The sequence below is a fragment of the Cervus canadensis genome, chromosome 4 (assembly GCF_019320065.1).
Source record: "Cervus canadensis isolate Bull #8, Minnesota chromosome 4, ASM1932006v1, whole genome shotgun sequence".
In the NCBI taxonomy this organism is placed as follows: Eukaryota; Metazoa; Chordata; class Mammalia; order Artiodactyla; family Cervidae; genus Cervus; species Cervus canadensis.
This window is the reverse complement of record NC_057389.1, coordinates 42,975,202-43,002,860: the sequence shown is the minus strand read 5'-3', so window position 1 is coordinate 43,002,860 and position 27,659 is coordinate 42,975,202. Positions and strand designations below refer to the sequence as shown.

The 27,659-nt window shown below is 39.2% G+C and overlaps 1 protein-coding gene and 1 pseudogene across 2 annotated transcripts in view; both read left to right on the top strand.

Annotated features, from left to right (window-relative positions):
- MRPL22 (mitochondrial ribosomal protein L22) overlaps window positions 1–27,659 on the top strand; it is a 41,620-nt gene that overhangs the window by 7,723 nt on the left and 6,238 nt on the right. The window contains exons 3-6 of one of the 2 annotated variants that reach the window (XM_043464879.1): window positions 18,099–18,216; window positions 22,852–22,917; window positions 23,722–23,799; window positions 25,292–25,361. In XM_043464879.1, the coding sequence (XP_043320814.1) occupies window positions 18,099–18,216; window positions 22,852–22,917; window positions 23,722–23,799; window positions 25,292–25,361 (332 nt within the window). Of the gene's footprint in view, window positions 1–18,080; window positions 18,217–22,851; window positions 22,918–23,721; window positions 23,800–25,291; window positions 25,362–27,659 lie in introns of both variants that reach the window. The other variant, XM_043464878.1, reaches the window with a different exon arrangement.
- LOC122439382 lies at window positions 12,799–15,336 on the top strand (annotated as a pseudogene).

Sequence of the window (27,659 nt, the reverse complement as noted above, 5' to 3'; positions counted from 1 at the left end):
TGGCTTGGATTAGGGTGGCTGTGAAGGTGGGTGAATGGTTGGATTTTGGCAGTATATTAATGACAGCTGACAAGACCTGTTGATGAATTGGATCTGGAGTGTGAGAAACAAGAGTGACACCAGGGTTTGTCACTTAAACAAGTGGAGAGATGGAGTTACCATTTGCTGAGATAGTAAGACTTCCAGAGGAGCAGGCTTTGGGAGACTATCAGGAACTCAGTATAGGGCCTGTTAAATTTGAAATATCCAATAAGCATACAAGTGGAGATGGTGAGGAAACAGCTGGATAGATGAGTTTGGAGTTCAGGGAGCGCATGCAGATTTGGGAGTCATGAGTGTATGAACAGTAGCTAAAACCATGAGACTGGTTGGCTTCATTGTGAGAGTAGATAGAAAACTCAGGAGTCAAAGCTTCCCAGGTGGTTGAGTAGTAAAGAAGCCAATGCAGGAGCCTGGGGTTGGGAAGATCCCTTGGAGAAGGTAATGGCAACCCACTCCGGTATTCTTTTTTTTTTTTTTTTAAATTTTTTTTTTATTGGACAATAGTTGCTTTACAATGTTGTGTTAGTGTCTACCATACAGCAAAGTGAATCAGCTATACCTATATCTCCTCTTTTTTTGGCTTCCCTCCCCATTTAGGTCACCACAGACCACTGAGGAGGGTTCCCTGAGTTATATAGTGGTGGTGGTGGTTTAGTCGCTAAGTCGTGTCCGACTCTTGCGACCCCATGGACTGTAACCCGCCTGGCTCTGCTGTCCGTGGGATTCTCCAGGCAAGAATACCAGAGTGGGTTGCCATTTCCTTCTCCACACTCCAGTATTCTTGCCTGGAAAAATCCCATGGACAGAGGAGCCTGGTGGGCTGCAGTCCATGGGGTTGCAAATAGTTGGACACAACTGAGCATGCTTGCATGCTCAAGTAAAAGGATTGATTTCTACCTGAGGCAGTCAACTTTTACTCATCAGGGTGAGGAGGGTACAACAAAGGAGACTGGAGAAGTGTCTAGAGAAGTGAGAGGGAAACGCAGCGTGTGCAATGTCCTGGCACTCAAGAAAGTGTCCCAAGGAAGAGGAGGGACTGGATGTGGTATTGTGATTTATGAGAAATAAGCCCAATACACTTCGTATGAGTTTATTTGGTCTTTGTCCACGGCTCTGGCCCACAGCTCCCAAACCCTTCGGAAATTCCTGTGCCATAGTTTCATGGGAGCTTCTTGTGTCATCATCTTTGTTTGGTCTTTCGTCTCGGTTTATGACTTCAGAGGCATAAAGTGAAATGGGTCTCTTGTTGTTCCTGACAAGCCCCTTTCCACAGGGTTTTTATTAATGGGGTGAGTTTGGGGAAGCACTAAAGATGGGGTGGTGGTTGCCAGGGGAATCAAAACATGAATGAAGGGGTGGGACTTTAAGTCCTACCACCTCCTGGTATCCAGGGATGGGGGAAGGAGTGGAGGTTGAATCAGTTACCAATGGCCAGTGAATGAGTTAACCCTGCCTATATAGTGAAGCCTCCATAAAAAGACAAAAGGGGGTCCAATCTTTTGTAACAAATCAGTAATTTAGTGATTAAATGGGCTTCCTGAATCTTATAAGCTGCTTTAGCAAACCCAAAAAGGGGGTCATGAGAACCTCTTGATTTATATAGGCAGTTGGTCAGAAGCATAGGTAACAACTTGGGCTTGTAATTGGTATCTGAAGTGGATGGTGGTTTTATGGGACAAGCCCTTAATCTGCTGCTATCCCCAGGTAGGAGTGTCAGTTGAATTGTAGGACCCCCAGCTGATGTCAGTGTTGCTTAGTGGTGGTGTGAGGAATCACCCCTCCAAAGTTGGAATCGTTGAGTAGTCAGATGCCTTTTACCAGAGATACTTAAATCATTCTGGGTGAAGAGTGAGAATTGTCCACTGGGTTTTCCGACAGATATCTTCAGTGACTTTAATAAAGCAGTTTTGATGGCACAATTGGAGAGAGGATTAAGGGTGAATGGGAGGGCTGGAATGAGAAACAAGGAATTTAGGTAACTCATTCAAGGAGTTTTGCTTTAGTAGTTAGAGAGAGTTGGTTGTGGACAGTTTGTTTTAAGTTGAGAGATACTAGAGTATATTTGTTTTCTGATGGGAATGTTCCATTAGAGAAGAAAAATTGATGATTTAAAGGAGGAAGTAAGAATTGTGGTAGCAGTGCTCTTGAGTAGGTGAGAAGGAATCGGATCTAGGGAGTAGGGGATGAGATTGGTCCTGGTTAGTGCATAGACTTGAATTATAGTCATAAGTGAAGGCATGCATAGTAGTAAGTGTGTATGGATACATATGCTAGTGAGTATATAGATTAGGTGGTGGGAGCTTCTAGATGTTCTCTTCTGATTGTTTATCTCAGTGAAGAAGCACAGTTATCAGCTGAGACTGAGGATGAGGGAGGAGATACTGGAGGTTTAATTAGCAAGGAAGAGATATGAAGTTTGAAGATATGAAGATATCAAGACCAATGTTGGTTTCACTTTTTTTTTGTTTGCTAAATTCCTGTCTCCTTGATTGCTTGTCCTTGATTTTCACACAGTAAAATTATATTGAGTTATGAAAACATACGGGACTTCCCTGGTTACTCAGCGGTGAAGAAACTGCCTGTAATGCAGGAGATGCAGATTCGATCCCTGGGTGAGGAAGATCCCTTGGGAACCCACTCCAGTGTTTTTGCCTGGAGAATCCCATGAACTGAGGAGCTTGGTGGGCTACAGTCCATAGGGTCTCAAAGAGACATGATTGAAGCAACTTAGCACGCACGCATGCCTGAGAACATATATATGTATGTCGCTTCAGTCCTTTTAGGTTTTAATTGAGTCAGGAGGGAGTATGTTCTTTTATTCAGTCTCAAGTGTGGAATTAATTTGATGTTATCTGAAGTAAATTTGGAACAAAGAATTTTTTACCTTGTTGCATCTAATAACATGATTCTCTTTAAGATTGAGCTGGAGGCCAGTATTATCTTCACTTGGGACTTGAGTATACCTTGTATTAAATTTCTAAATAAACTTTGAGTAACAAAGAGGAAGTATTCATTCTGTCAAATTGTGACTTTATGAAGTTTCAGATACTTTTCTTATCTGATACAACTCTTAATCCTGAAATGTGGCTTGCATCTGCTGCTTTTCCATGCTGAGCTACTTTTCAGTGCCAAATGACTATGGGCAGGATTTGAAAAGTGCTACTTAAACTTAATCCTTGAGTATTGGTAGATAGGAAACACCAGAATGGTGAGAGTAGGGAAATGTGTGTGCTGGTTCCAGCGTATCATCCACGTTCTGCTTGAGCTCTGGCAGTCTCACTGTACTGTGGGAACCTGTGTGTATGTTTTGCGTATGAACACTCTAGACTGGTGGTTCATGCCTACCTTCCTTCACCGAAGTTACAGAGATACAGTGAAGGTAAAGGGATATGGGTTTCCTAGTAAATGAAAAGATATAGTAAATATCAGTAGTGATATATGAATTTCAAAATGATAAAAGTTGATCCTGGTTGCCTTTCAGTTTTGTTTTTTAAATAGAAGCCAAGCCATTCATATTTCTGAAATCCTGCTGTTAGCCATGAGATTAGAGAAGATTAAGGTTCAGAGATACCCTGGAGATGAAGTAAACCAATTCCTCTTCTCATAAATAAAAAAAATTTGACTAACTTAGGGCCCATGAATCACAGCTTCATAGAAACAAATTTGATCATGATTATAAACATGAGAGGAGGTTTGAAATTGTGTAATGTGAAGTTTACAGTTCAAAGTGTTTTTTTTTTTTAATCTGCAAAGTGTTTATTTATTTACTTATTGAGAACAGGAGAGATGAATTGTTCAGAGGACCTAATTAAAAATTAATACTAGCTACTGGTGTATATCTTATGCTAGACTTTGTGGGGTGTTGTATGTTAATTACTGCCAACAGAATGAAGTAGGTATTGTTCTTCTCATTCTAAAATTAATAATATCTAAAATTTATTGAGCCTCATTAATGTGTCAGATTAAGTATTTTACTTAAAGTATCTCATTTGAGCTCCTTAAGAAGCCTATGGGCTTCCCTGGTAGCTCAGCTGGTACAGAATCTGTCTGCAATGCAGGAGACCCTGGTTCGATTCTTAGGTCAGGAGGATCCCATGGAAAAGGGATAGGCTACCCACTCCAGTATTCTTGGGCTTCCCTCGTGACTCAGCTGGAAAAGAATCTACCTGCTGTGCGGGAGACCTGAGTTCAATCCCTGGGTTGGGAACATCCCCTGGAGAAGGGAATAGGCTACACACTCCAGTATTCTGGCCAGGATAGTTCCATAGACAGTATAGTCAATGGGGTTGCAAAGAGTTGGACACGACTGAGCTACTTTCACTTTCAGGAAGCCTATGAGGAGGGACTTCCCTGGCGATCCAGTGGCTAAGACTGTGCTTCCACTGCAGGGGGCGTGGTTTCAACACCTGGTTGGGAAACTAAGATCCCGCATGCTGCACAGTGCAGCCAAAACAAAGCCTATGGGGTAATTACTGTTATTACTCATTTTACTGATGAGAAAACTGAGGCCTTGAAAGTTATGTCACTTCCCGAAGGCCATTCACCTAGTATTAGAGTTAGGGTTTAGACCCAGGTCTGCTTGATTCTGTAGTCTCTGCCCTCATCACCTGGCTTATAATTTTATTAGAAAATTCTGTCCTGTAACATCATGTGTCCTAGTTTTGTGCTTTTCAGTTAAAATAGTGGAACCTAAAGGTGGATGGGAAAGGTACAGATTTTGTTAGTTATTTCGATGGCACTGATCAGTGAACTTGAGGTAGAGTAGGAGAAATGAACCACTAGAAGAATACATTTTTAAAATTCTTTAGCCTGAATGGTTTGAGAATTAAAAACAAAGACTTTACCAAGTATATAATCTAATAGCATATATTGTGTGAGAATCTGCCAGTATACAACAACTTTGAATATTTAAGTGTAGGTTAAATTTTCACTCAGTTATCATTGTGCCAGATACTGTCCTTGGTGCTGAAATACAGAGGATGTCAGACTTGCCCTTGAGATGCTCAGATTGATACACTTGCTGCAGGAGCTCACTGTTTCGCAGTCACCTTATTAACAGCTCAGGAGTAGTCCAACTCGCTATTGTACAACTGGCAAGAACAAAATATTAATATTAAGGCGATGAGGGGGTTTGGCTGTCTCAGACAAGGAATTGGGTTCACGTTGAGGTGCTCAATGCTTCACATTGAGGTGACATTTGAGCTGGGACTTAAAACAGGACATGCATTTCATTCAGGAGATAATGAGGGAAGAGAGAACAATGTGAGCAAAAGAGTAAAGATATAAAAGTGTGTGGCTTGTACAGGAAACAGTGAATGTCTGTGCCTTAAGGTCAATAAGCTACGATGATCAGCTTGGGGTTAGAGTATGAGAGGCCTTCTATGTCTTATTAAGGAGTTTGGACTATATTCTGAGCAGTAGGGAAGCACCAAAGTTTGTTGTTATTTGGACATATCTAGATGTAAGCAAGGAGAAGGCAAGAACCCCACTCCAGTACTCTTGCCTGGAAAATCTCATGGACAGAGGAGCCTGGTAGGGTGCAGTCCATGGGGTCACTAAGAGTCGGACATGACTGAGCGACTTCTCTTTGACTTTTCACTTTTATGCATTGGAGAAGGAAATGGCAACCCACTCCAGTGTTCTTGCCTGGAGAATCCCAGGGACGGGGGAGCCTGGTGGGCTGCCGTCTATGGGGTCGCACAGAGTCGGACACGACTGAAGTGACTTAGCAGCAGCAGCAGATGTAAGCAAAAGTAGACAACATGATGATCCCACGTGAACCCATCATCCAACTCCAGCATGTATTAACTCATGGCTTTTCTTGTTTTCTCTTTGGCCCTTGCTTCCCCCCATCATATTTTGAAACAAATCCCAGATAGTTTATTATTTCATCAATAAATATTTCACCGTGTATCTTATTTAAAAGTATCAAATGTCCAGGTAATGTTCAAATTTCCATACTTTTAAAATTATAGTGGTCCACACTTAAAGAAATTCCTTTAGCATTTCTTATTTCTTGTAAGGTCAGTTTAGTGGTGAGGAACCCCTTTAGCTTTTGCTTGTCTAGAAAACTCTCTCCTTCAGTCCTTTTTTTTTTTCTTTTCTTTTGAAGCAATTGTCTATGTATATGTATTTCAGTCAGTTTTTTTCTTTGCTTTTATTTTTAATTGGAGGACAGCTGCTTTACAATATTGTGTTGGCCTCTTCCATACAACAAAGTGAATCAGTCATAAGTATACATATGTCCCCTCACTCTTGAACCTTCTACCCACCTGCCACCCCCATCCCACCCCTCTAGGTTGTCATAGAGTACCTTGTTGAGCTCCCTGTGTGACACAGCAACTTTCCATTAACTATTTTACATATGATAATATATATGTTTCATTGCTACTCTCTCTGTTCGTCCTACCCTCACCTTCTCCCACTGTGTCCAAAGTCCATCCTCTATGTCTGTGTCTCTATTCCTGCCCTGAAAATAGCTTAATCAGTACCATTTTTCTAGATTCCATATATATGCATTAACATACAATACTTATTTTTCTCTTTCTGACTTTCTTCATTCTGTATAATAGGTTGTGTTCATCTACCTCTTTAGAACTGATTCAACTGTGTTCCTTTTTTATGGCTGAATAATATTCCATTGTATGTATGTACCACAACCTCTTTATCCGTTCATCTGTTGATGGATATCTAGGTTGCTTCTGTATCCTAGATATTGTAAATAGTGGTACAGTGAGCATTGAGTTACATGTGTCTTTTTCAGTTATGGTTTCCTCATGGTATATGCCCAGTAGTGGGATTGCTGGGTCATATGGTAATTTTATTCATAGTTTTTTAAGCAGTCTCCATACTGTTCTCCACAGTGGCTCTATCAGTTTACATTCCCACCAGCAGTGCAAGAGGATTCCCTTTTTTCCACACTTTCTCCAGCATGTATTGTTTGTAAATTTTTTGATGATGATGGCCATTTTGACTGGTGTGAGGTGATACCTCATTTCCTTTTCTCTGGTAATGAACAGTGTTGAACATCTCTCCATGTGTTTGTTGACCATTTGTATGTCTTCTTTGGAGGAATGCTTCCTTAGTTCTCACACCCATTTTTTGATTGGGTTGTTTGTTTTTATGGTATTGAGCAGCATCAGCTGCTTATATATTTTGGAGATTAATCCTTTCTCAATTGTTTCACAGGCATTTATTTCCTCCCATTCTGAGGGTTGTCTTTTCGTCTTGTTTATAGTTTCCTTTGCTTTGCAAAAGCTTTTCAGTTTAATTAGGTTCCCACTGTTTATTTTTGTTTTTATTTCCCTTACTCTGGGAGGTGAGTTAGAGAGGTTATTGCTGTTATTTATGTCAAAGAATGTACTGCCTATGTTTTCCTATAAGAGTTTTATAGTGTCTGGCCTTACGTTTAGGTCTTTAATCCAGTTTGAGTTTATTTTTGTGTATGGTGTAAGCAAGTATTCTAGTTTCATTCTTTTACATGTGGTTGACCAGTTTTCCGAGCACCACTTATTGAAGAGGCTCTCTTTTCTCCATTGTATATTCTTGCCTGCCGTGTCAAAGGTAAGGTACCCATAGGTATGTGTATTTATCTCTGGACTTTCTATTTTGTTCCATTGATCTGTATTTCTGTTTTTGTGCCAATACCGTACTGTCTTGACTGACTGTAGCTTTGTAGTATAGTCTGAGATCAGGATGGTTGATTCCTCCAGCTCCCTTCTTATTTGTCTGGTTTGCTTTGGGTGTTTAGAGTCTTTTGTGTTTTCATACAAATAGTGAAATTTTTTCTTCTAGTTCTCTGAAAAATGCTGTTGGTAATTTGATAGGGATTGCATTGAATCTGTAGATTGCTTTGGGTAGTATAGCCATTTTCACAATATTGATTCTTCTAATCCAATAATATGGTATGTCTCTCCATCTGTTTGTATCATCTTTGATTTCTTTCATCAGTGTCTTACAGTTTTCTGCATACAGGTCTTTTGTCTCCTTAGGTAGGTTTATTCCTTGAAATTTTATTCTTTTTGTTGCAGTGGTGAATGGGATTGTTTCCTTAATTTCTCTTTCTGATTTTTTGTTGTTGGTGTATAGAAATGCAAGGGATTTCTCTCTTAATTTTGTATCCTACAACTTTACTATACATTGATTAGCTGTAGTAATTTTCTGGTGGTTGCTTTAGGGTTTTCTATGTGTAGAATCATATCATCTGCAAACAGAGTTTTGCTTTCTCTTTTCCAATCTGGATTCATTTAATTTCTTTTTCTTCTCTGATTGCTGTGGCTAAAACTTCTAAAGCTATATTGAATAATAGTGGTGAGAGTGAGCATCCTTGTCTTGTTCCTGATCTTAGAGGAAATAGTTTCAGTTTTTCACCATTAAGAAAAATGTTTGCTCGGAGTTTGTCATATATGGCCTTTATTATGTTGAGGTAGGTTCCTGCTATGCCCATTTTCTGGTGTCTTTCCTTCAATTCTGAATGGTAACTTTGCCAGATAGAGTATTCTTGGTTGGAAGTTTATTCTTTTTCTTTTTGTTGCTCTGCTTGGGTGAGTTCTCCTGCCTTTTCTTAAAGTTGACTGATTCTTTCTTCTGCTTCATTGAATTTGTTGTTGATGTTCCTCAAGTGTATTTTTCAGTGCAATAATTCTTCAGCTCTGTGACTTCTGTTGCTTCCCTGGTAGTTCAGCTGGTAAAGAATCTGCCTGCAGTGCAGGAGACCCCAGTTCGATTCCTGGGTCAGGATGATCCCCTGGAGAAGGGATAGGCTATCCACTCCAGTATTCTTGGGCTTACACTATGGCTCAGCTGGTAAAGAATCCACCTGCAATGCGGGAGACCTGGGTTTGATCCCTGGGTTGGGAAGATTCCCTAGAGAAGAGAAGGGGTATCCATGCTGGTGTTCTGGCCTGGAGAAATCCATGGACTGTATATTTTCTTATATTTTCCACTCTTCGTTGAAGTTTTCACTGTTTTCATCCATTTGTCTTCCCAGTTCAGTGGGCATCTTGATGACCATTAATTTGAACTCTTTATTAGGTAAATTACTTATCTCTGTTTCCTTAAGAATTTTTTGTGAGGTTTTTATCTTGTTAACTCACTTGGAACATACTCCTCTGTATCTTCATTTCACTTGACTCTCTGTGTTGGTTTCTATACAGTAGAAGAAACGGCCACTTCTCCCAGTCTTGAAGGAGTGGCCTCATGTAGGAGGTGAAACTTTTCATTCATCCCTGCCACCGCTTTTGTTTGTCTTTCAAACTTCTGTGTTTGCACAAGTGGCAAATGGCTCCCATTTGTTGAGGATGTGCCAAGAATAGTGTTCCAAAGAGGAGGATTTCAGCACCCAGATTCAATCTGACTGGAAGCTAGACCCTCAGGCAGCAGATTTATAAGTATGCAAATATATTCAGTTCTGGGGGGACCACAAAGGTAAGCCCTGTTAGCCCCCAGAGCCAGGTGATCTGTCCTCTGGGCAGCAGTTGCAAAAATCAGGATATGCTGTTCAGATGAGTGTATAAGCTGCTTTTGGGGAAGATACTGGTAAGCTGGAGTAAGGCAGAGAAAGAGCTCCAAGCTGATGTCTATAGCTTGCATTATTTTTTGTTTTGTTTTGTTTCTTTGGCTGCACTGCAAGGCATGTGGGATTTTAGTTCCCCAACCAAAGATTAAACCTGTGCCTCCTGCATTGGAAGCACGAGGTCTTAACCACTGGACAACCAGGGAAGACCAAGCCTGCATTCTTGAGAGCTGCTTCATAGGCTACTAAATGTGTTGCAGACTTGAGGCTTTCCACTCAGTCAGAAGTTCCAGGACTGCTGTGTGGTCTCCTTCAGAGAAAGACTGAGGGGTGTGCCTTGGTCTGCTGTCTGTGCAGTCACCTGAGGATGGTAGCCTGCCATGAACCATCCTTCCCCAGTGGCCTCAGTCCCATGAGACCCAGAACACAAGCCCCTCTGGCCATGAGGGCCAGATGATCAAGGGGCATCCCTTGGATGTCAGCTGCAGAAGCTGTACCAGATGTGTGTAAAGCTCCCCTCCAGAGACACTGGTGCTTTGTAGCCTTGCAGAGGATGAGTGCTAAGATAGTGTCTACAACCTCCCCACCACCAACCCCAACTTTGGAAAGGATTACAGTCAGCCCCTTGATGTGTATTGTTTGGTTAGAAGCCTGCCTCCAGGTCAGTTAGGATGGTTAGCTAATAGGCCTCCTTCATAGAAAGACAGACCTCAAAGGTCTGTTGCCTCTTGTTGTGTCCCAGGGGTGGTAACTGTTTAAGGTCTCTTTCTCCATTGGTTACATTCCTGGGGGACCCACAAGTAAGTTTAAGCCTCTGATTACCAGAGCCAAGCGATGTAGAAGTGTCCCCTGGCAGCAGTCATAAAATTCATCGTGCCAGACAGGGTTGTGAGCTCTTTTCTAGGCGACACCTATTACTCCAGTTCCATGTGAGTAGGAATGCAAGCTCTTCTGACCTTCGGAGCCAGACAGCCAAGAGTTACCTCCTGGGTGGCAGCTGCAAAAGTTGGGGTACCAGATGCATATAAAGGCTCTCTTCTGGGAGATAGATACTGGTTCTCTGGAGCATGGTAAAGGAGAGAGCAAAGATGATGCCTACCAGTTTCCTTCCCTGGAGAGTGTTGCAGGAAGCTCCTAAATGTGTGTGTTAACTTGCCCCTCAGGCTGAGGGTCTGTTTGTTTGTTCATTTAAATTTACTTTTGGCTGTACCACACAACTTGGGGGTTCTTAGTTTCCTGACCAGAGATTGAGCCTCTGGACCCTCTGCAGTGAGACCTCGGTTTTAACCACGGTGCTGCCGGGGAAATCCGTGGGCTGAAGTTTTAATGTAAACAGGTGAGCCTCCTTTACTTTAAGTGTGGAAATCGGCTGCCTCTGAGCTGGGCATTGAGGTGGGTGAGCTTCTGAGTGTGACTCTTTAAGAGGTGTTTCTCTGATTGTCTCTGCCTTGTGGGTTGTGGGCCGTGAGCTCAATTGGTTTTCAAAATTAGGTGTTTTGGGGGTTCATCTCTCAAGTGTGTGTCTTAAAAGTTGCAGTGCCAGATGTGGAGTTTGAACCCTTTGTTTCTCAGAGAGAAACTCTGAGTGTTGAGTTCCCTCTCAGTTATGGGTTGCCATGGTGGGTGTGGGATTTATGACAAGATTGTGAGCCAGCTTCTCCTACTGCTGTGATACAGTTTTCTTCTTGTGTACCTGATGTGGTGTTGTCATCCAGCCAGCCTTTAGTTTTGTTTTTTTTTTAAGAGGAAACTGTTCCATATGTAGCTGTAGACTCAGTAGGTCTGTGAGAGGAGGTAAATTTAGGAGATTAAATAATATACTACTGAATAACCAGTGAGTCAAAGAAGGCAGACAATACCTTAAGAAAAATGGAAATGTAATATACCAGAATTTATGGGATTCAGCAAAAGCAGTTCTAAGAGGGAAATTCACAGCAATAAATGCTTACCTCAAGAAATAAGAAAAATCTCAAGAAACAGCCTAACTCTACACCTCTAGGAACTAGAAGAACAAATGAAGCCCAAGGTTAATAGTCAGAAAGAAGGAAATAATAAAAATTAAAGCAGAAACAAATGAACTAGACACTAAAAAGACAAGAGAAAATACTGATAACTAAGAGCTAATTCTTTGAAAAGATAAAAAAAAAAAAAATCCCCCAAACCTGACAAACCTTTAGCTAGACTCAACAAGAAAAAAGAGAGAGGACTTTCTTATATAAAATCAGAAATGAAAAGAAGAGATGTGACAGTGATACCACAGAAATACAAAGGATCTTAAGAGACTACTATGGGAGTCCCGTGGTGGTCCAGTGGTTAAGAGTCTGCCTACCACTGCGGTGGATGCAGGCTTGGTCCCTGGTTCAGAAGAGGCCACATGCCGCAGGGCGGCTAAGCCCATGCACCGCAGCAGCTGAAGCCTGCGTACCTAGAGCCCAAGAGAGGCCGCCGCAGTGAGAAGCCTATGCACTGCAGCTAATGAGTAGCCTCCACTTGCCGCAACTAGAGAAGGCCCATGCACAACAGTGAAGGCCCAGTGCAGCCAAAATAAATAAATAAATACATACTTTTAAAATATTTAAAAAAAAAGGAGACTGCTATGAATAATTATATGCCAGCAAGTTGGACAACTTAGTAGAAATGAATAAATTCCTAGAAATGCATAACCTAAGGCTGAGTTGAATCAATGGGTGTGTGTGCGCTCAGTCATGTTGGACTCTTTGCAACCCCATGGACTGTAGCCCACCAGGCTTCCCTCCATGGAATTTTCCAGGCAAGAATACTGGAGTGGATTGCCATTCCCTCCTACAGGGAACCTTTCGAACCTAGGGATCGAACCTGCGTCTCTTATGTCTCCTGGTGTGGCAGGCAGATTCTTTACCAAGCCCTGCGCCACCTGGGAAGCGTAAGGCTGAATCATAATGAAATAGAACATCTGAGCAAATTGATTACTAGCAAGGAGACTGAATCAGTAATCAGAAACTTTTCAACAAACAAAAGTCCAGGACCAGATGTCTTCCCTGGTAAATTCTACCAAACATTCAAAGAAGAATTAAAATCAGTCCTTCTCAAATTCTCCCCCCACATAGAACAGGGCAGAATTCTTCCAAACACATTTTATGAGGCCAGCATTATCCTGATACCAAAACCAAATAATGTGCCACACAGAAAAAATTACAGGCCAATATCCCTGATAACCAAGATGCAAAATCCTCAACAAGTTCTTAGCAAACTAAATTCACCAATACATTAAAAGGATCATAGAGGAGTGGCGGGGAGCAGCGGGTGGCAGGCCGAGGGGACGCGCGGGTGGTGGCGTCGCCGCCCTGTCGCATGGCCACAGTGGGGACGGCTGCCGCTGTGCCGCCAAACGGGAGGAGCCACCCGAGCAGCGCGGCCTGGCCTTCGGCCTGTACCTGGCCTGTACCTGCGCATCGACGTGGAGCGGCTGCAGTGCCTCAAGGAGAGCCGCGAGGGCAGCAGCCGCGGCGTCTTCAAGCCGTGGGAGGAGCTGACTGACCTCTCCAAGTTTGTTGAAAGTGATGCAGATGAAGAGCTTCTGTTTAATATTCCATTTTACAGGCAATGTCAAGCTCAAGGGCATCATTATAATGGTAGAAGATGATGACTCACACTCCTCTGAGATGAGACTGTACAGGAACATTCCACAGATGTCCTTTGATGATAGAGACAGGGAGCTAGATCAGACCTTTAGTCTGAACTGGGATCTTACAGGGGAATTAGAGTATGCTACAAAAATTTCTCATTTTTCAAGTATCTGTCATCTCTCAATTCATATTTCAAAAAGCTTTGGAGCTGATACCACAAAGGTCTTTTATATTGGCCTGAGAGGAGAATGGACTGAGCTTTGCTCACAAGAGGTGACCATCTGCAATTATGAAGCATGAGCCAATCCAGCCGACCACAGGGTCCATCAGGTTACCCCCAGACACACGTTATTTCCTAAGGTCTGGCTAAGACTCCCACAGAGGCGTTGTGTCATTGAAGAAGTATGACATCTGTTGGGAGGAACAAAGAGAGATGGGGCTCCAAAGAGAGTTGACTGCCACAGCCTCTGCCAAGCTTTGTCTTTGGGGCTTGCTGCAGAAACCTGGCCTGTGGAAGATACCACACCCCCAGGGGTTGTGTGGGTGCCAGGGAACAATCTTCGTTCTCTAGGGCCCTACAGAAATTGGGTCTTGGGCTGGTCAGTATCTGGCAGTCATGGATAATGCCTGCCTTCCCAGTTTATGTGGCCATGGGATCCCAAGTGTCTTGTTGCTTTGTGACAGGATTACTGTATGACTTGTTTTTAAAATGGAAACTATTCCTGGTCTGCGGTAAACTTTTTGAAGCCTCAGCATTGTGTTTGTATTAACCATCAGGAGGGTCTCCAACTAGAAATACTTGTCCCTGCTTGCTCCTTCTCCCTGTCATCTTTCAACATTCTTGTCAAGTTGCCCAGCTTGGAGTTGTCTGTCATGCACCAGTGTCCCATGTTATAGCTTGAAGAGCAGGAATCTCCTGATATTGCTTAATAGCTTGAGAAGGTCTTTTTCCCTATTGCCCAGGTAAGTGGTCTGAGAGGTCTGAGGAGAGCATGGGCATTGCTTCTGTGTTTGTGGGTATCCTGGCTGGGGTAAGATGGGACTTTGATATGCTTCCCTTTGGGATATCCTTAATGTTTATCAGCTTCTAACTAGTGTTGTAAGCCCAGTGGCAGAATTTGGAGATCTCAGTTCTTCTGTTCATGGCTTTTTATTCACTGTGTCTAATAAGCTTCCTAATAAATCCTTGCCAAACTTAAAAAAAAAGAGATCATAGACCATGATTAAGTGGGATTTATTCTAAAAATGTATTCAACACTTTCCAATTCCAAAAATGGTTCAACACATGCAAGCCAGTTAATGCAATTCACCACGTTAACAAAATGAAGGATTAAAAAAAATCATATGATCCTCTCAGTATGGACATATTGAAAAAGCATTTGACAAAATTCAATATCCATTTATGATAAAAACTTTCAGTATCCATTTTTGATAAAAGGTAGGCATTGAGTGAACATACCTGAACATAATAAAGGCCATATATGTCAAGTCCACAGCTGGCATCATACTCAATGGTGAAAAGCTAAAAGCTTTTCTTATAAGGTCAGTAACAAAGTATATGCATATACTCTAGCCACTTTTATTCAAAATGATATTAGAAGTTCTGGCTGCAGAAATTAGACAAGAAAAGAAATAAAAGGTATCCAAATTGGAAAGGAAGAAGTAAAACTCTTACTATTTACAGATAACATGATAAGAAAACCCTAAAGATTCCAAAAGTAAAGGAATTGAGTAAAGCTGCAGTATACAAAAGCAATACACAAAAACTTGTTTATACTAATAATGAATTATGAGATAATCAAATAACCCATTTATAATTTCATCAAAAAGGATAAAATATCTAAAAATGAACCAAGGAGATGAAAGACTTGTATATTAAAAACTACAAGACATTAATGAAAGAAATTGAAGAAGATAGAAATAAATGCAAAGATATTTTGTGTTCATGGATTGGAAGAATTAATAGTTAAATGATCATACCACTCAGCAGTCTATAGATTCAGTGCAATCCCTATCAAAATTTCAGTGGCAGGGCTTTTTTGGTGGCTCACTGGTGAATAATCCACCTTCCAGTGCAGGAGACACGGATTCCATCCCTCACCTGGGGAGATCCCATGTGCTGTGGAGTGACTAAGCCTGTGCTCTGGAGCCTGGGAGCTGCAACCACTGAGCCCACGTGTCCTAGGGCCTGTGCTTCACAGGAGAAGCCACTGCAATGAGAAGCCTGCGCACCACAACTGGAGAGTAGCCCACTTACAGCAGCTAGAGAAAAGCCCATGCAGCACCAAAGACCCAGCGCAGCCAAAAATAAAGTAAATAAAATTAAAAAGAATTTTTCAGTGGCGTTTTTTCACAGAAGTGGAACACTTTTTAAAAGTTGTGTGGACCCTCCAAAGGCTCCAATAACCAAAGTAATCTTGAGAAAGAAGAGCAAAGCTAAAGACATTATGCTGCCTGATTTCAAACTCTATTACAAAGCTGTGGTAATTAGAACAGTATGATATTGGTATAAAAATGGACACACAGATCAATGGAACAGAGTAGAGAGCCCAGAAATAAACCCACAAATATTTTGTCAATTAACTTACGGCAAAGGAGCAAGAATATATGATAGGGAAAAGATGGTCTCTATTGGACAGCCACATGCAAAAGATTAAAATTGGTTCCTATCTTACACCATACTCCAAAATTAAGTGGGTTTAAGACTTGAATCTATGACCTGAAACCATAAAACTAGAAGAAAGCGGGCAGTAAGCTCCTTGACCTAGGTCTTGGCAATAATGTTTTTGAATCTGACACCAAAAGGAGTAACAAAAATAAACAAATAGGGCCTCATTAAACTAAAAAACTTCTGCATAGGAAATCAGTGACATAATGAAAAGGCAAGCTACTGAATGGGAGAAAACAACTGTAGGTAATATATCTGATAAAGGGCTGATATCTGAAGTATACAACAAACTCATACAACTAAATAGCAGAGAGACCCCAAACAATCAAATTAAAAACTGAGAAGGTCTGAATAGCTATTTTTCCAAGGAAGACATGCTGGTGACCAACAGGTACATGAAAAGATACTCAGTATCATAAATCATCAGAGAAATGCAAATCCAGACCACAATGAAATACTACTTCACAGCTGTTAGAATGGCTATTATAAAAAAAATAACAGACTATGAAGTGTTGGCAGGGAAACCTCGTGCACTTTTGGTGGGAATGTAACTTGGTGGAGCCACCTGAGAAACAGTATGGAAGTCCCTCAAAAAATTAAAAATGAACTACCATGTGATCTAGCAATTCTACTTTTGAAGAAAACAAAAGCACTGCTTTGAAAAGATGTGTACACACTCTTGTCCATTGCTACATTACAGTAGTCAGGATATGGGGACAACCTCAGTGTTCATCCGTAGATGAATAGGTAAAGAGATTGTGATATATATAAATCTATAAACACACACACAGAGGTATTAATCAGCTGTAAAAAAGAAGGAAGTTTTGCCATTTGTGACAAGGACAAACCTGGAGGGTAGTGTGCTAAGTGAAATAAGTCAGACAAAGAAAGACTAATACATTTGATTTCTCTTATATGTGGAATCTAAAAAACAAAAATAAACTAGGCTCATAGATACAGAATAGATACAGAGAACAGATTGGTAGTTGCAGGAGGCTGCAGCCTCTTGGGTTGAGGGGTGGGAAAAATGGGCAAATTGGTTTTTTTTTGTCTGTTTTGTCATTTTTTAGTTTAAATACATTGAATCAAACTTTAAAAAAAAGTCCACTCATTAACATTTTTCTTAGTTCTCATAATCTGTATGTAGGTTCTTTATTCAGCTCCTTTTTAAAAACTCTCCTTGTGATTTGTTTGTTGAAGAAAGTGGGCTGTTGGTGTCACATTTAGTACAGCTCGGATTTTGTTGAGCGTGTCCCCTTCATGTTGTTTAACAGGTTTCCCTGTCTTTGTCTTTTCTGTATTGACTCAGGATTAATTCAGGTTTGTTTTTGGCAGAAAGACTGTTTCATAGATAGTGGGTGGTGTCTTTTTACATCAGGAGGCATATAAATCCACCTTTATGCATTAATTTCTTAGGGATTACAAAATGATGTTATTTGTCTTGATTATTGAACAAAGTTGAGGAATTCTTCAGATCATGTCAGGGATCTGTGTCTTTAAATCTGTTTTAGGACTGAGATGACTTACAGTAGCAAATCAGTAGTCACTGGCTACCATAAAAAGGAGTGAAATTTTGCCATTTGCAACAATGTGGATGAACTTCAGCTAAATTATCTTTAGTGAAATAAGTGAGTCTGAGAAAGACAAATATTGTATAACATGTTGAATCTAAAATGTAAAACAAACTAGTGAATATAACAAAGAAGAAACAGACTCACAGATGCAGGAAACTGGTGGTTATCAGTGGGAAGAGGGAAAGTGGGGGAGGCAAAACAGGGGCAGGAGGTTAAAAAGTACAAGCTACTATATATAAAATAAGTAAGCTACAAGGATATATTGTGCAACACAGGGAATATAGCCAAAGTTTTATAATAACTATAAATGGAATGTAACCTTTAAAAATTGTGACTCATTATGTTGTACACCTGAAACTTACATAATGTTGTATATCATATATATATGAAGAGAAAGTCTCTAAAAAAATAAGTGTTTATTGGTCAGTAAGGATAAGATATCTTGTTCATTATAATATGTTTATTACTTGACTTAATGTTGAGTTACTGACTTTTCACTCTTCTTAGCATTAAGTACACTACAGGCTCTTTCTGGTATTTTATATAATAGCGCTCTCTGTTAACAAATATGTCCAGAATGTTCCCACTTGTGAGCCTTAAGTAGCTTTATCAAAATGGAGCTGATGTGGTTCAGAAAATAGATGTGGAGAAGATTCTAAGTGTCTGTTGCTTTACAGGCTTTTTTCATCTCACAGCATTTTACCTCAATCACATATCCACACAAGTGCTTCTCTTGAAATATCTCGAAAATGGGAGAAGAAGAATAAAATTGTTTATCCTCCACAACTGCCTGGAGAACCTCGGAGACCAGCTGTAAGTTTGTGGGTATAACTGATCTCTTAATTTTGATAAAGCACTCTCACTCTTGTGTAGCTAGCAGTGATTTAGTATTCCATATTAAGAAAAAAATTACAGCAATTTTCTTGATCTTTTAATTGATACAGAAAATGTTCTAGGTTTATCTTTTTTGTAGTTAAAAAGATTGTCTTTGTTTCTTATTTATTTGCTTTGGCTTAACCTCCTGGATGGGCTTCCCTGGTGGCTCAAACGGTAAAGAATCTGCCTGCAATGCAGGAGAGCTGGGTTGAATCCCTGAGTCAGGGAAGATCCCCTGGAGAAGGGAATGGCAACTCACTCCAGTATTCTTGCCTGGAGAATTCCATGGACAGAGCTGACAGGCTATATAGTTCATGGGGTCACAAAGAGTCGGACACAACTGAGTGGCTAATTCTTAACCTCCTGAATAGGCACCTTAACTCTGTAACTGAGCTAATAACTTGTGACATGACTGATTTTTGACTCCCAAGAGGCTTGATAATGGAGCATGTGAGGTTGCCAAGAATGGCTTAAGCCACCGACTGATATTTATTTATTTATTTTTGTCTGTGCTGGGTCTTTGCTGCTGCATGGCCTTTTCTCTAGTTGTGGCACAGGCGTCTCTTTGCGGTGGCTTGTTTTGTTGTGGAACACAGGCCCTAGACTGCATGGGCTCTAGAGTATAGACTCAGTAGTTGTGGCTTACGGGCTTAGTTGCCCCCGGGCATTCAGGGTCCTCCTGGGCCAGTGTCTCCTGCATTGGCAGGTGGATTCTTTACCAGTGAGCCAGCAGGGAAATACACAAATATCAATAAAGTATTTTCTGTATGATAAGCTTTCTTTATTTCTTTGCTTAGCTCTTTGGATTTGGATATTAATTGGAAATAAAGGAATCATAATAGTATTTGCCAGGTCTAGAATCTAAAGGCAAAATTTTGTATTTTGTATTACCAGTACCAAAAGGTATCCAGTCTTTTAATATGTTAAACACTCTTCAGGCTACATCCTAAATAGCAAAATTCAAATAGTTAACAGCAGATCATATGCCTAACTCTAGCAAATGAAGAACAATGTTAGTGAGATAATTTGTTATATATTGGAATTTACTGAAACTATTTTGAGTAACTTGCATCATATATACTCTTCCTATAATATAAGTGCCTGTGTGAAGACATTTGGTTTGATTTTATATGGGCACTTTGGAGAAATCTAATTTAGTTCTCTATTTTGCACAGATTTTGTTTGAGGAAGTAATCCTTTTGGAAAATACCTTAACATTTTCTGATTTTAAATAGTATTTGATAAATTAATCTTGATGTATGAGTTATACCTGTTATGACTAAATTATCCAACTCTTTGTGACCCCATGGACTGCAGCACACCAGGCTTCCCTGTCCTTCACTATCTCCCAGAGTTTGCTCAAACCCATGTCCATTGAGTCGTGATGTCATCAAAGCATCTCATCCTCTTTCCCCTCCTTCTCATCTTGCCCTCGAATGTTTCCTAGTCTCAGAGTCTTTTCCAGTCAGTTTTTCGCATCAGGTGGCCAAAGAATTGGAACTTCAGCATCAGTCCTTCCAATGAATATTCAGAGTTGATTTCCTTTAGGATTGACTGGTTTGATTTCCTTGCAGTCCAAGGGACTCTCAAGTGTCTTCTCCAACACCACAGTTCCAAAGCATCAATTCTTTGGCACTCAGCCTTTTTTATGGTCCAGTTCTCACACCCGTAATTATTAATGCTGTTTATAAATGCTGCCTGCAATGCAGGAGACCTGAGTTAGATCCCCTGGAGAAGGGAATGGATACCCACTCCAATATTCTTGCCTGGAGAATTCCATGGAGAGAGGAGCTTCGTGGGCTACAGTTGAGTGGGTTGCAAAGAGTCGGACAAGGGTGAGCGACTTTCACTTTTTTTTCTATAAATACCTTGCTTATTAACAGGGAATAATTTGCTCACCTAGCCACATAGTTTACACACTGTGTCATTATTTGCAGTATTGCTTAGACTTTTCAGTCTGTTAGCTGCAAGCATTTAGAAAGTTAGTATTACCTCTTGTTTAAAAGAGGGCTAGATAATATTTACAATTCTGTCTCATTCTGTTCTTCAGCATTTGGAATATGTAGTTAAAGAATAGTAGATGGGGCAATGAATAAATCCTATAGCAGTAATTTAAAATGAATGTCACCAGTTTAGACCACTCCTTTATTTTTAAGACTGTCTTCCTATTAGCTAGTACAAATTTCTAAACAATGCAGGCTCCTATAGACACTGTATCTTACATGTGACTTCATCCTGGTAAAGAAAGTAAGTCAGAAATTAAAGGCTTTTAAAAATATATATACGTACAAAGTAGTCATACCTTGTTAAATTGAGCTTGACTTTTTATGTGTTTTTGAAGAAAGCTAAGTTAAATAAATTAGTAGTGAAACTGTATCAAAACTGAACGGTCATTTCTGTAAGAGGCATGTTTTTAATTTGTGGATTAATTGACATACTGATCATATGTCATTCTTATGAGTCATTAATGTGGATCCTCTGTACTCTAAAACTTTTATTAGGTGACATTTTTTGTTGCTGTTTGTGTCATTATATGCATTTAAAAATAAAATTCTTTACAAGTTACTGGTTTAGACATTTCATAATTTAGACTTTTACTTTATTTGAATAGCTGTTTTCACATTGTATTCTAATGTAACTTTACCTAATTTTACTGTGTAGGTTAATTAATAGCAGTGATGTTTAACCAGGCTTTCTGACCTCCAACTTTGCCACTTTATCTGTTTGCCATGGTAGGTTTATTTACTGAGACTTCATCTGGTTTAGTGCCCTTACACAATGCACCTGCCTCAAGTAAACGTTGGGCTTTTTAGTTTTAGAAGACAACGATTGAATAACTTTCACCTTTTCTGGTAACACTTGATTTCTTTTTTCCCAGTGTTTTGCCAGGATTACAGTGTCTTTTTTTTTTTTTTCAATATTTGAAGATGATTATATACAATTCAGATATTAACAATATCTCACCATGGGAAACCAAGAGTTGAAAGGTTTCTATATAAAAGACTGTTGAGTATTAATTTTTGCAGATTAATATTATCAGTCATGACAGTTCTTTCCTCTCCTGTGCTCCCCAGGACAGATTATTGCTGAAAATGTAATTAGGCTGTTGCTACACTTTTCAGCCTGTCAGCTTCTACTGCAACAGAATTGAAATCTTCTACATATTGAAAGATGGCCACTTGAGACTAGCTGGTGTTTCTAAGTCATTTGTAAACTTCTAGCAGGGCTCAGAATGTTAAAAAGTTCTGCAGTTTTTCTGCTGTTATTTGCCTTGAAAACGTTTTTTTCTGATTTTTAAGTGGCAGTGTGGTGTAGTAGTAGAAAAAGTATGGGTTTTAGAGTCATGAGGAGAACTTTAAAGATATGCCTGCCAGACATTGTATTAGGCCCTTGACATACTTCCCTGGGTGGCTATAGCTTTGTCTCTTACAAGCTTTGCTATCTTGGACAAGTCACTTGATTTCTCTGATTTTCATTTTGTAAAAGATTTATAAAATGTTTTCTCTCCCATATGTTTTCTCTACTGTCATAGAGTTAGATCATATGAAATAAAGGGCTTGAAAAATGCTTTATGAACTATAAATTGTTTAATGGATGATTGATTAAAAAATTCATTGGTATATACCTACCCTCTATAAATAGAAGATAATAAAAACCTAATATTTACTAAGATCTTACCATGTGCTAGGCACTGTTGCTGCTGCTAAGTCACTTCAGTCGTGTCCGACTCTGTGTGACCCCATAGACGGCAGCCCACCAGGCTCCCCCATCCCTGGGATTCTCCAGGCAAGAAAACTGGAGTGGGTTGACATTTCCTTCTCCATTGCATGAAAGTGAAAAGTGAAAGTGAAGTCGCTCAGTCTTGTCCGACTCTTAGCAACTCCATGGACCGCAGCCTACCAGGCTCCTCTATCCATGGGATTTTCCAGGCAAGAGTACTGGAGTGGGGTGCCATTGCCTTCTCCAAGGCACTGTAGAGTACTTCATATAGGTTAGTTTATTTAACCCTTATTATAGTTTTCGGTGTTAGGTACTATTATCTTCATTTTAAAGAAGAAACTTAACCAGAAACAGGTGAAGGACCTTGGGTTCTGTAGTTGGTAAATGGTAGAGTGGGGATTCAAACCCAGGTAGTTTGATTCTAGAACCTATGCTCTTCACCAGACACCCACAGTATTGGTTTTCTTACAAAAATAGCTGTTCTATCCATTTTTCCATTGTTTTCCTCACTAACAAGAAACTTTCTTTTTGTATGCTTTGTTGTTTTAGCCGGCTAAATGCTTTTAAAATACTTTCATTTAAGTCTTTTACTATTCACCTGTATAGAAGCATTGCAAATATTGTCACAAACTAGCCATTTTACAGTTTGTTTTTCCCTTAGTAATCTTTATAACACAGTGAGACTTTGGAAAAATATAGCTTTAAATAGGGAAAAAAGAGTCTCTATATTCTTGATAATGTTTTTATTTCTTATGGCAGCATTTCATTAGGCATTAGAAAGTAAGAACTGTATTAATAGTGTGTTACTGTCATTTTGATAGACTTGCTTAATTTTTTTTTCCTGTTTGTAAGGAAATATACCATTGTCGGAGACAAATAAAGTACAGCAAAGACAAGATGTGGTATTTGGCGAAATTGGTAAGCTAAAGTGACTATTACCATATAATACTTTAGGAAAGAAGGTTCAAATTTTATCCTAATATTTGAAAAAAACCAAAAAACAAAAAAAAACTTGCCCTGTTTTCTCTAAAAAGTGAGGAATATAATTACATTTTCAAACATTTGGTAGGTAATCCAAAAATGATAGCTCAGAGATTAGTGATTTTGTTCAGTTTTTACCTCCTGAGAATCTCAATCATGTTGGATACATAGATATTTAGAACAAAGACATCAAGAACCTAGCTACACTTAGAGAATCTAGGAAGCAAACTTACGTATCTGTAAAAACTGATTCAACCTGTTTCAAAACTGTTGCCTTTTTAAGTTTTTTACCCAGAAAATAAAATTTATATATGAGAGAAAGCAAAAGCAGCAAATACATGTGTGATAATACATTTATTCTGTAGGAGAATGAGATGCCTTTTATGCCTACTAGGGTCCTTGCCAACCTATGATCTTTCTTTGTCATGTCTGCTCTCTTTCATTATTATTAAAACTATTAAAATCCAGGTTAGTGGTTGAAATTTTAAAATTCGACTTTTAACTTAAAGAGAGTGATGGCATACCTTCTCAAATGTGTATTTTTCTCTTTTGCATTTATTAGCTATTTTTAATGAAAAAAATTTTCCCTAATTTTACTGAGATGTAATTAACATGTAACTTGTTAGCTATTTTTAGAAGTTATTTGGATTATGTAAAGCTTTTACTTTTCACTGAAGTGGCAATGCTGACTTTGTAAACTAATTTATTTATTTTCTCTTGTCTGTTATCCTTTAATTCTAGATACGAGGAATGTCAATTGACCAGGCTCTGGCTCAGTTGGAATTCAGTGACAAAAAAGGAGCCCAGATAATTAAAGAGGTAAACTAAGATTGGTGGGGAAAGAGCACATAGTTGTTTTCCAGATGTTAGTAAGCTTTGCCTAAATCTGGAATTAACTTGTTTAAGTGCAGAATTTATATTATACAGATTTAGGGTACTCAGTTTTATTACTGTTCTTATACCTTAAGGATGTTCTATGCTTTAAGTATTCTTTTTCCTGAGATGCTTTTATTTGTACCACAAAGTCATTTATATACATCTTATTGTAAATTATTGGGTCTGGATACATTATTTTAGAAGATTTTTTTTGTCAATTCCACAACTGAGAGCTTTGGATTTTATAACTAATTGAGTGGGAAAAGCACTGGACTGGGACTCTGGTGACCTGGTCTTATCTTTTCTCTGACAATTTCTGTTGTGACTATGGGTAAGGCACTTGTCTGGTTCCATTTTTCTTATTTGTAAACTAGGTGGGATTGAATTGGATGATCTCTAAAGACCCCGCTAGCTCTAAATGTAGCTGATTCACTTGGTGCAAATATATTGTTGATATTTATGCTGACTCATTCTAGGCACATGAGTGTTTTGTTTCAGAAAGCTGAGTTGAGGACATCTGGGGAAATCAGCATTATTTTCTATACTTCAGTTAATTTTCACATTAAGTCAGATCTTTTAATTTAGTAGTTGAATAGCTGAGATTGTTGGATTCAGACTTCTAAGAGGCTCTTTTGTAATGCCTCTTATTTATTTCCATTCAGAATGCAATTACTAAGTATTTGTTGTGTACCCAGCTTTGTATTACATTCTTCGTCTTTAAAGGAGAAAAAGATCTGCTTTCTGTTATTTCTGACAACTATTGTCCTATTTTAAAAAATGTGTTCTGGAGAAAGTTAATTCAAAATATTTATGGAGTATAAATTTAATAATTCTTTTCTTGTTTGTTTTGTTTTTATTTTTTGGCTGTGCCATCTGGCATGTGGGGATCTTAGTTCCCTGACCAGGGATTGAACCCGCGTCACCTGCATTGAAAACTTGGGGTCTTAACCATTGGACCACCAGGGAAATCCCTAAACTTAATAATTCTTAAAGGAAATTTTCAAGTATGATTTTCTCTTTTTGTCTGATGTTGTTAATGATTATTTTGGATCCAAAGTTTTAGAATTTTCAGTAAGATTGAGCTCTTTAGCTTCTTGAACTTTTTAGCAAAGTCTGTGACTCAGAGGCATGATGCTCATTACCAGGGATGCTGCTGCTGGTGCTGTTATCTCCTCCTTTACAGCTCACACATTCCAGTTAAAGTTTAGCAGGATCGACTGTGTTCTTTGCATTTGCAATTCTTGTCTGAGGAAGGAATCTCACTGTATCCATTCTCCTTAGTGCTGTTATCATTTGATATTCTCTTTTTAAAATTGACTATAATAGGAAAGCATGTGATTAGCAGTCATATAGAGATAACTACAAGAAATGAGAAATTTAATTCTGTTTTAGTTCAAGGTCAGCCATATGAATGCCTTTCTTTTCCTTGTTTAAGGTTCTCTTAGAAGCACAAGATATGGCAGTAAGAGACCACAATGTGGAATTCAGATCCAATTTATATATAGGTAAGATCTTTAATATTCTTAGCTTTGGAAAATATCTTCCAGTAGTGATGCCAAGTTCTTTATCTAATAACAGTCTTTGATATCTAAATACTTTGGACTATGTTTACCATTGGAAATTGCTGGTAATAGCTTATTTTTCAGTCTTCTGCATGCTAATGTTAAGTCTGTTGTAATGGTCCTAACTGCTTTATTTTTATTTGTTCTTTAATGAGATTGAGATCTTGAAATCTATTGCTGATAGTTATTAAATAATGGATATCAAGATGATACAGAGTGGTCCTTTACTCATAATAAGAATGTAGCTGATTTTTAAAAAAATGAATTCTTTGTCAACCCGAAAGATATATAAAGGATCACAGTGGACTTAGAAAGTCTTTATAGATAATGTGCCATGCCAGGTGCCTCATCCATAAAGGTATCCTATAAGTTAGCCCTCCTAGTACCAGAATGGAAAACCATCTGTTGAATTATAAAAGCCAGGGGACCTTTGAAGACTTAGTGACCCAGATGTGTTGGTTCCTCTTAGTTCTTAACATCCTAAAGCATTAGCTCTGGTTTTGTAGGCTTGTCTCACATCTATTTAATGTAAGTGAAAATGTTTTGGAAGGCATGGTGTACTATACAAATGTAAAGGATTTTTTGGTAGCATACCTTCATACTGATCTTTTTCTAGAAAGAGATCAGTGTTTATTACAAAGCTCTTCCCCATCCCACCCCAGTACTGCAGCAAAGCGGAGCATAGGTTGGAGTTAATGCAGCAGTTACTCCTGACTTCAGTTTTGTCATCAAACAGAGATGTTTATGTCAAAGCAGAATTTTCTCAGTCTACCAAACCTATGTATAAGTACTATTTCACTGAAGATATTTCAAATTCAAGATATGGGAACTGCTGCTCTCCACACGGAGGGGAAAAGGCTGAATCATTATAGTGGAAGTTAGCTGTACCTTGTAGTTTTTCAGCAATTAGCATTTTAAAAGATCATCTAAATTCCACTTTGTCACATAACCTCTGCCCTACTGGAGATGTTTATTTTGGTTAATATCTTACCTCACCTCACCTGGTATTGATGCTGGCAGCTACACCTACTTCTGAAATTCAAATGAGTTATGGTTTTCAATTGAAACATCTTATTTTAAAGCTGAATCTTGTAAAATTAATTATATTCTGGTACATGCATAGAGTTAGAGGGGAATCAAAATGACTACTCAGAAGATGCAGGCCATAATAGTTAATCATAAGCATTTTCTTCTGGGAGAAGCATGAATAAGTAATGCTGGATGGACCCAGAATCACCGGAAGAGATGAAATGGATGAAGGGCAAGACCATTTGCTTAAAACCTCTTGGTGACCTTTCCTGCACCATGACTGAATATCAAATGACATTTAATTAATTTTATTCAATTTCATAAGAATATTGGCTTCTTAGCTGATTGGCAGCATTTCATAATGGAATTCAGATGCAAGTGAAATGGAATTTGTGTTTCAATCCGTTTCAGTAGTTAGTATATATAGCGAGAGGGTGAAGAGCTTAATCCTGTCTTCCCAAATGAAGGAGCAAAGTCCAGTATTACCTTTAAGCAAAAATCAACTTAACTGTGAATGGTCCTTTAAAATGTACTGGTCGTCTTTTTTTTTTTTTCATTTATTTTTATTAGTTGGAGGCTAATTACTTTACAATATTGTAGTGGTTTTTGCCATACATTGACATGAATCAGCCATGGATTTACATGTATTTCCCATCCTGATCCCCCCTCCCACCTCCCTCCCCACCCCATCCCTCTGGGTCTTCCCAGTGCACCAGCCCCCAGCACATGTCTCATGCATCCAACCTGGGCTGCTGATCTGTTTCACCCTTGATAATATACATGTTTCAATGCTGTTCTCAAAACATCCCACCCTCGCCTTCTTCCACAGAGTTCAAAAGTCTGTTCTGTACATCTGTGTCTCTTTTTCTGTTTTGCATATAGGGTCTTCTTATGCACGTTTCTGCTGAGAAACCTCTGCCCCTCCTGTACCTTCTTTTCATCTAGTTCTGGGTCAAAATCTCTTTTCTTAAGTAGGGCTAGTAAGTCTGGATTTGTCCTATGATTTTAAAAACTCATTTGCTAAGTATTTTGTTGCCTAATTCTGTTATAAAGGAAAAGGAGATGAGTACCCCCAGGAAGATGAAGTATCTGACCACAACACATCAGGCAGTTTATCCCTGTGTTTGCTAAACTTCTCTGATATGAATTGTCTGAGGTTCTAGAGTCGGACACAACTGAGTAACTTTCACTTTCACTTATTAAAAACATAGA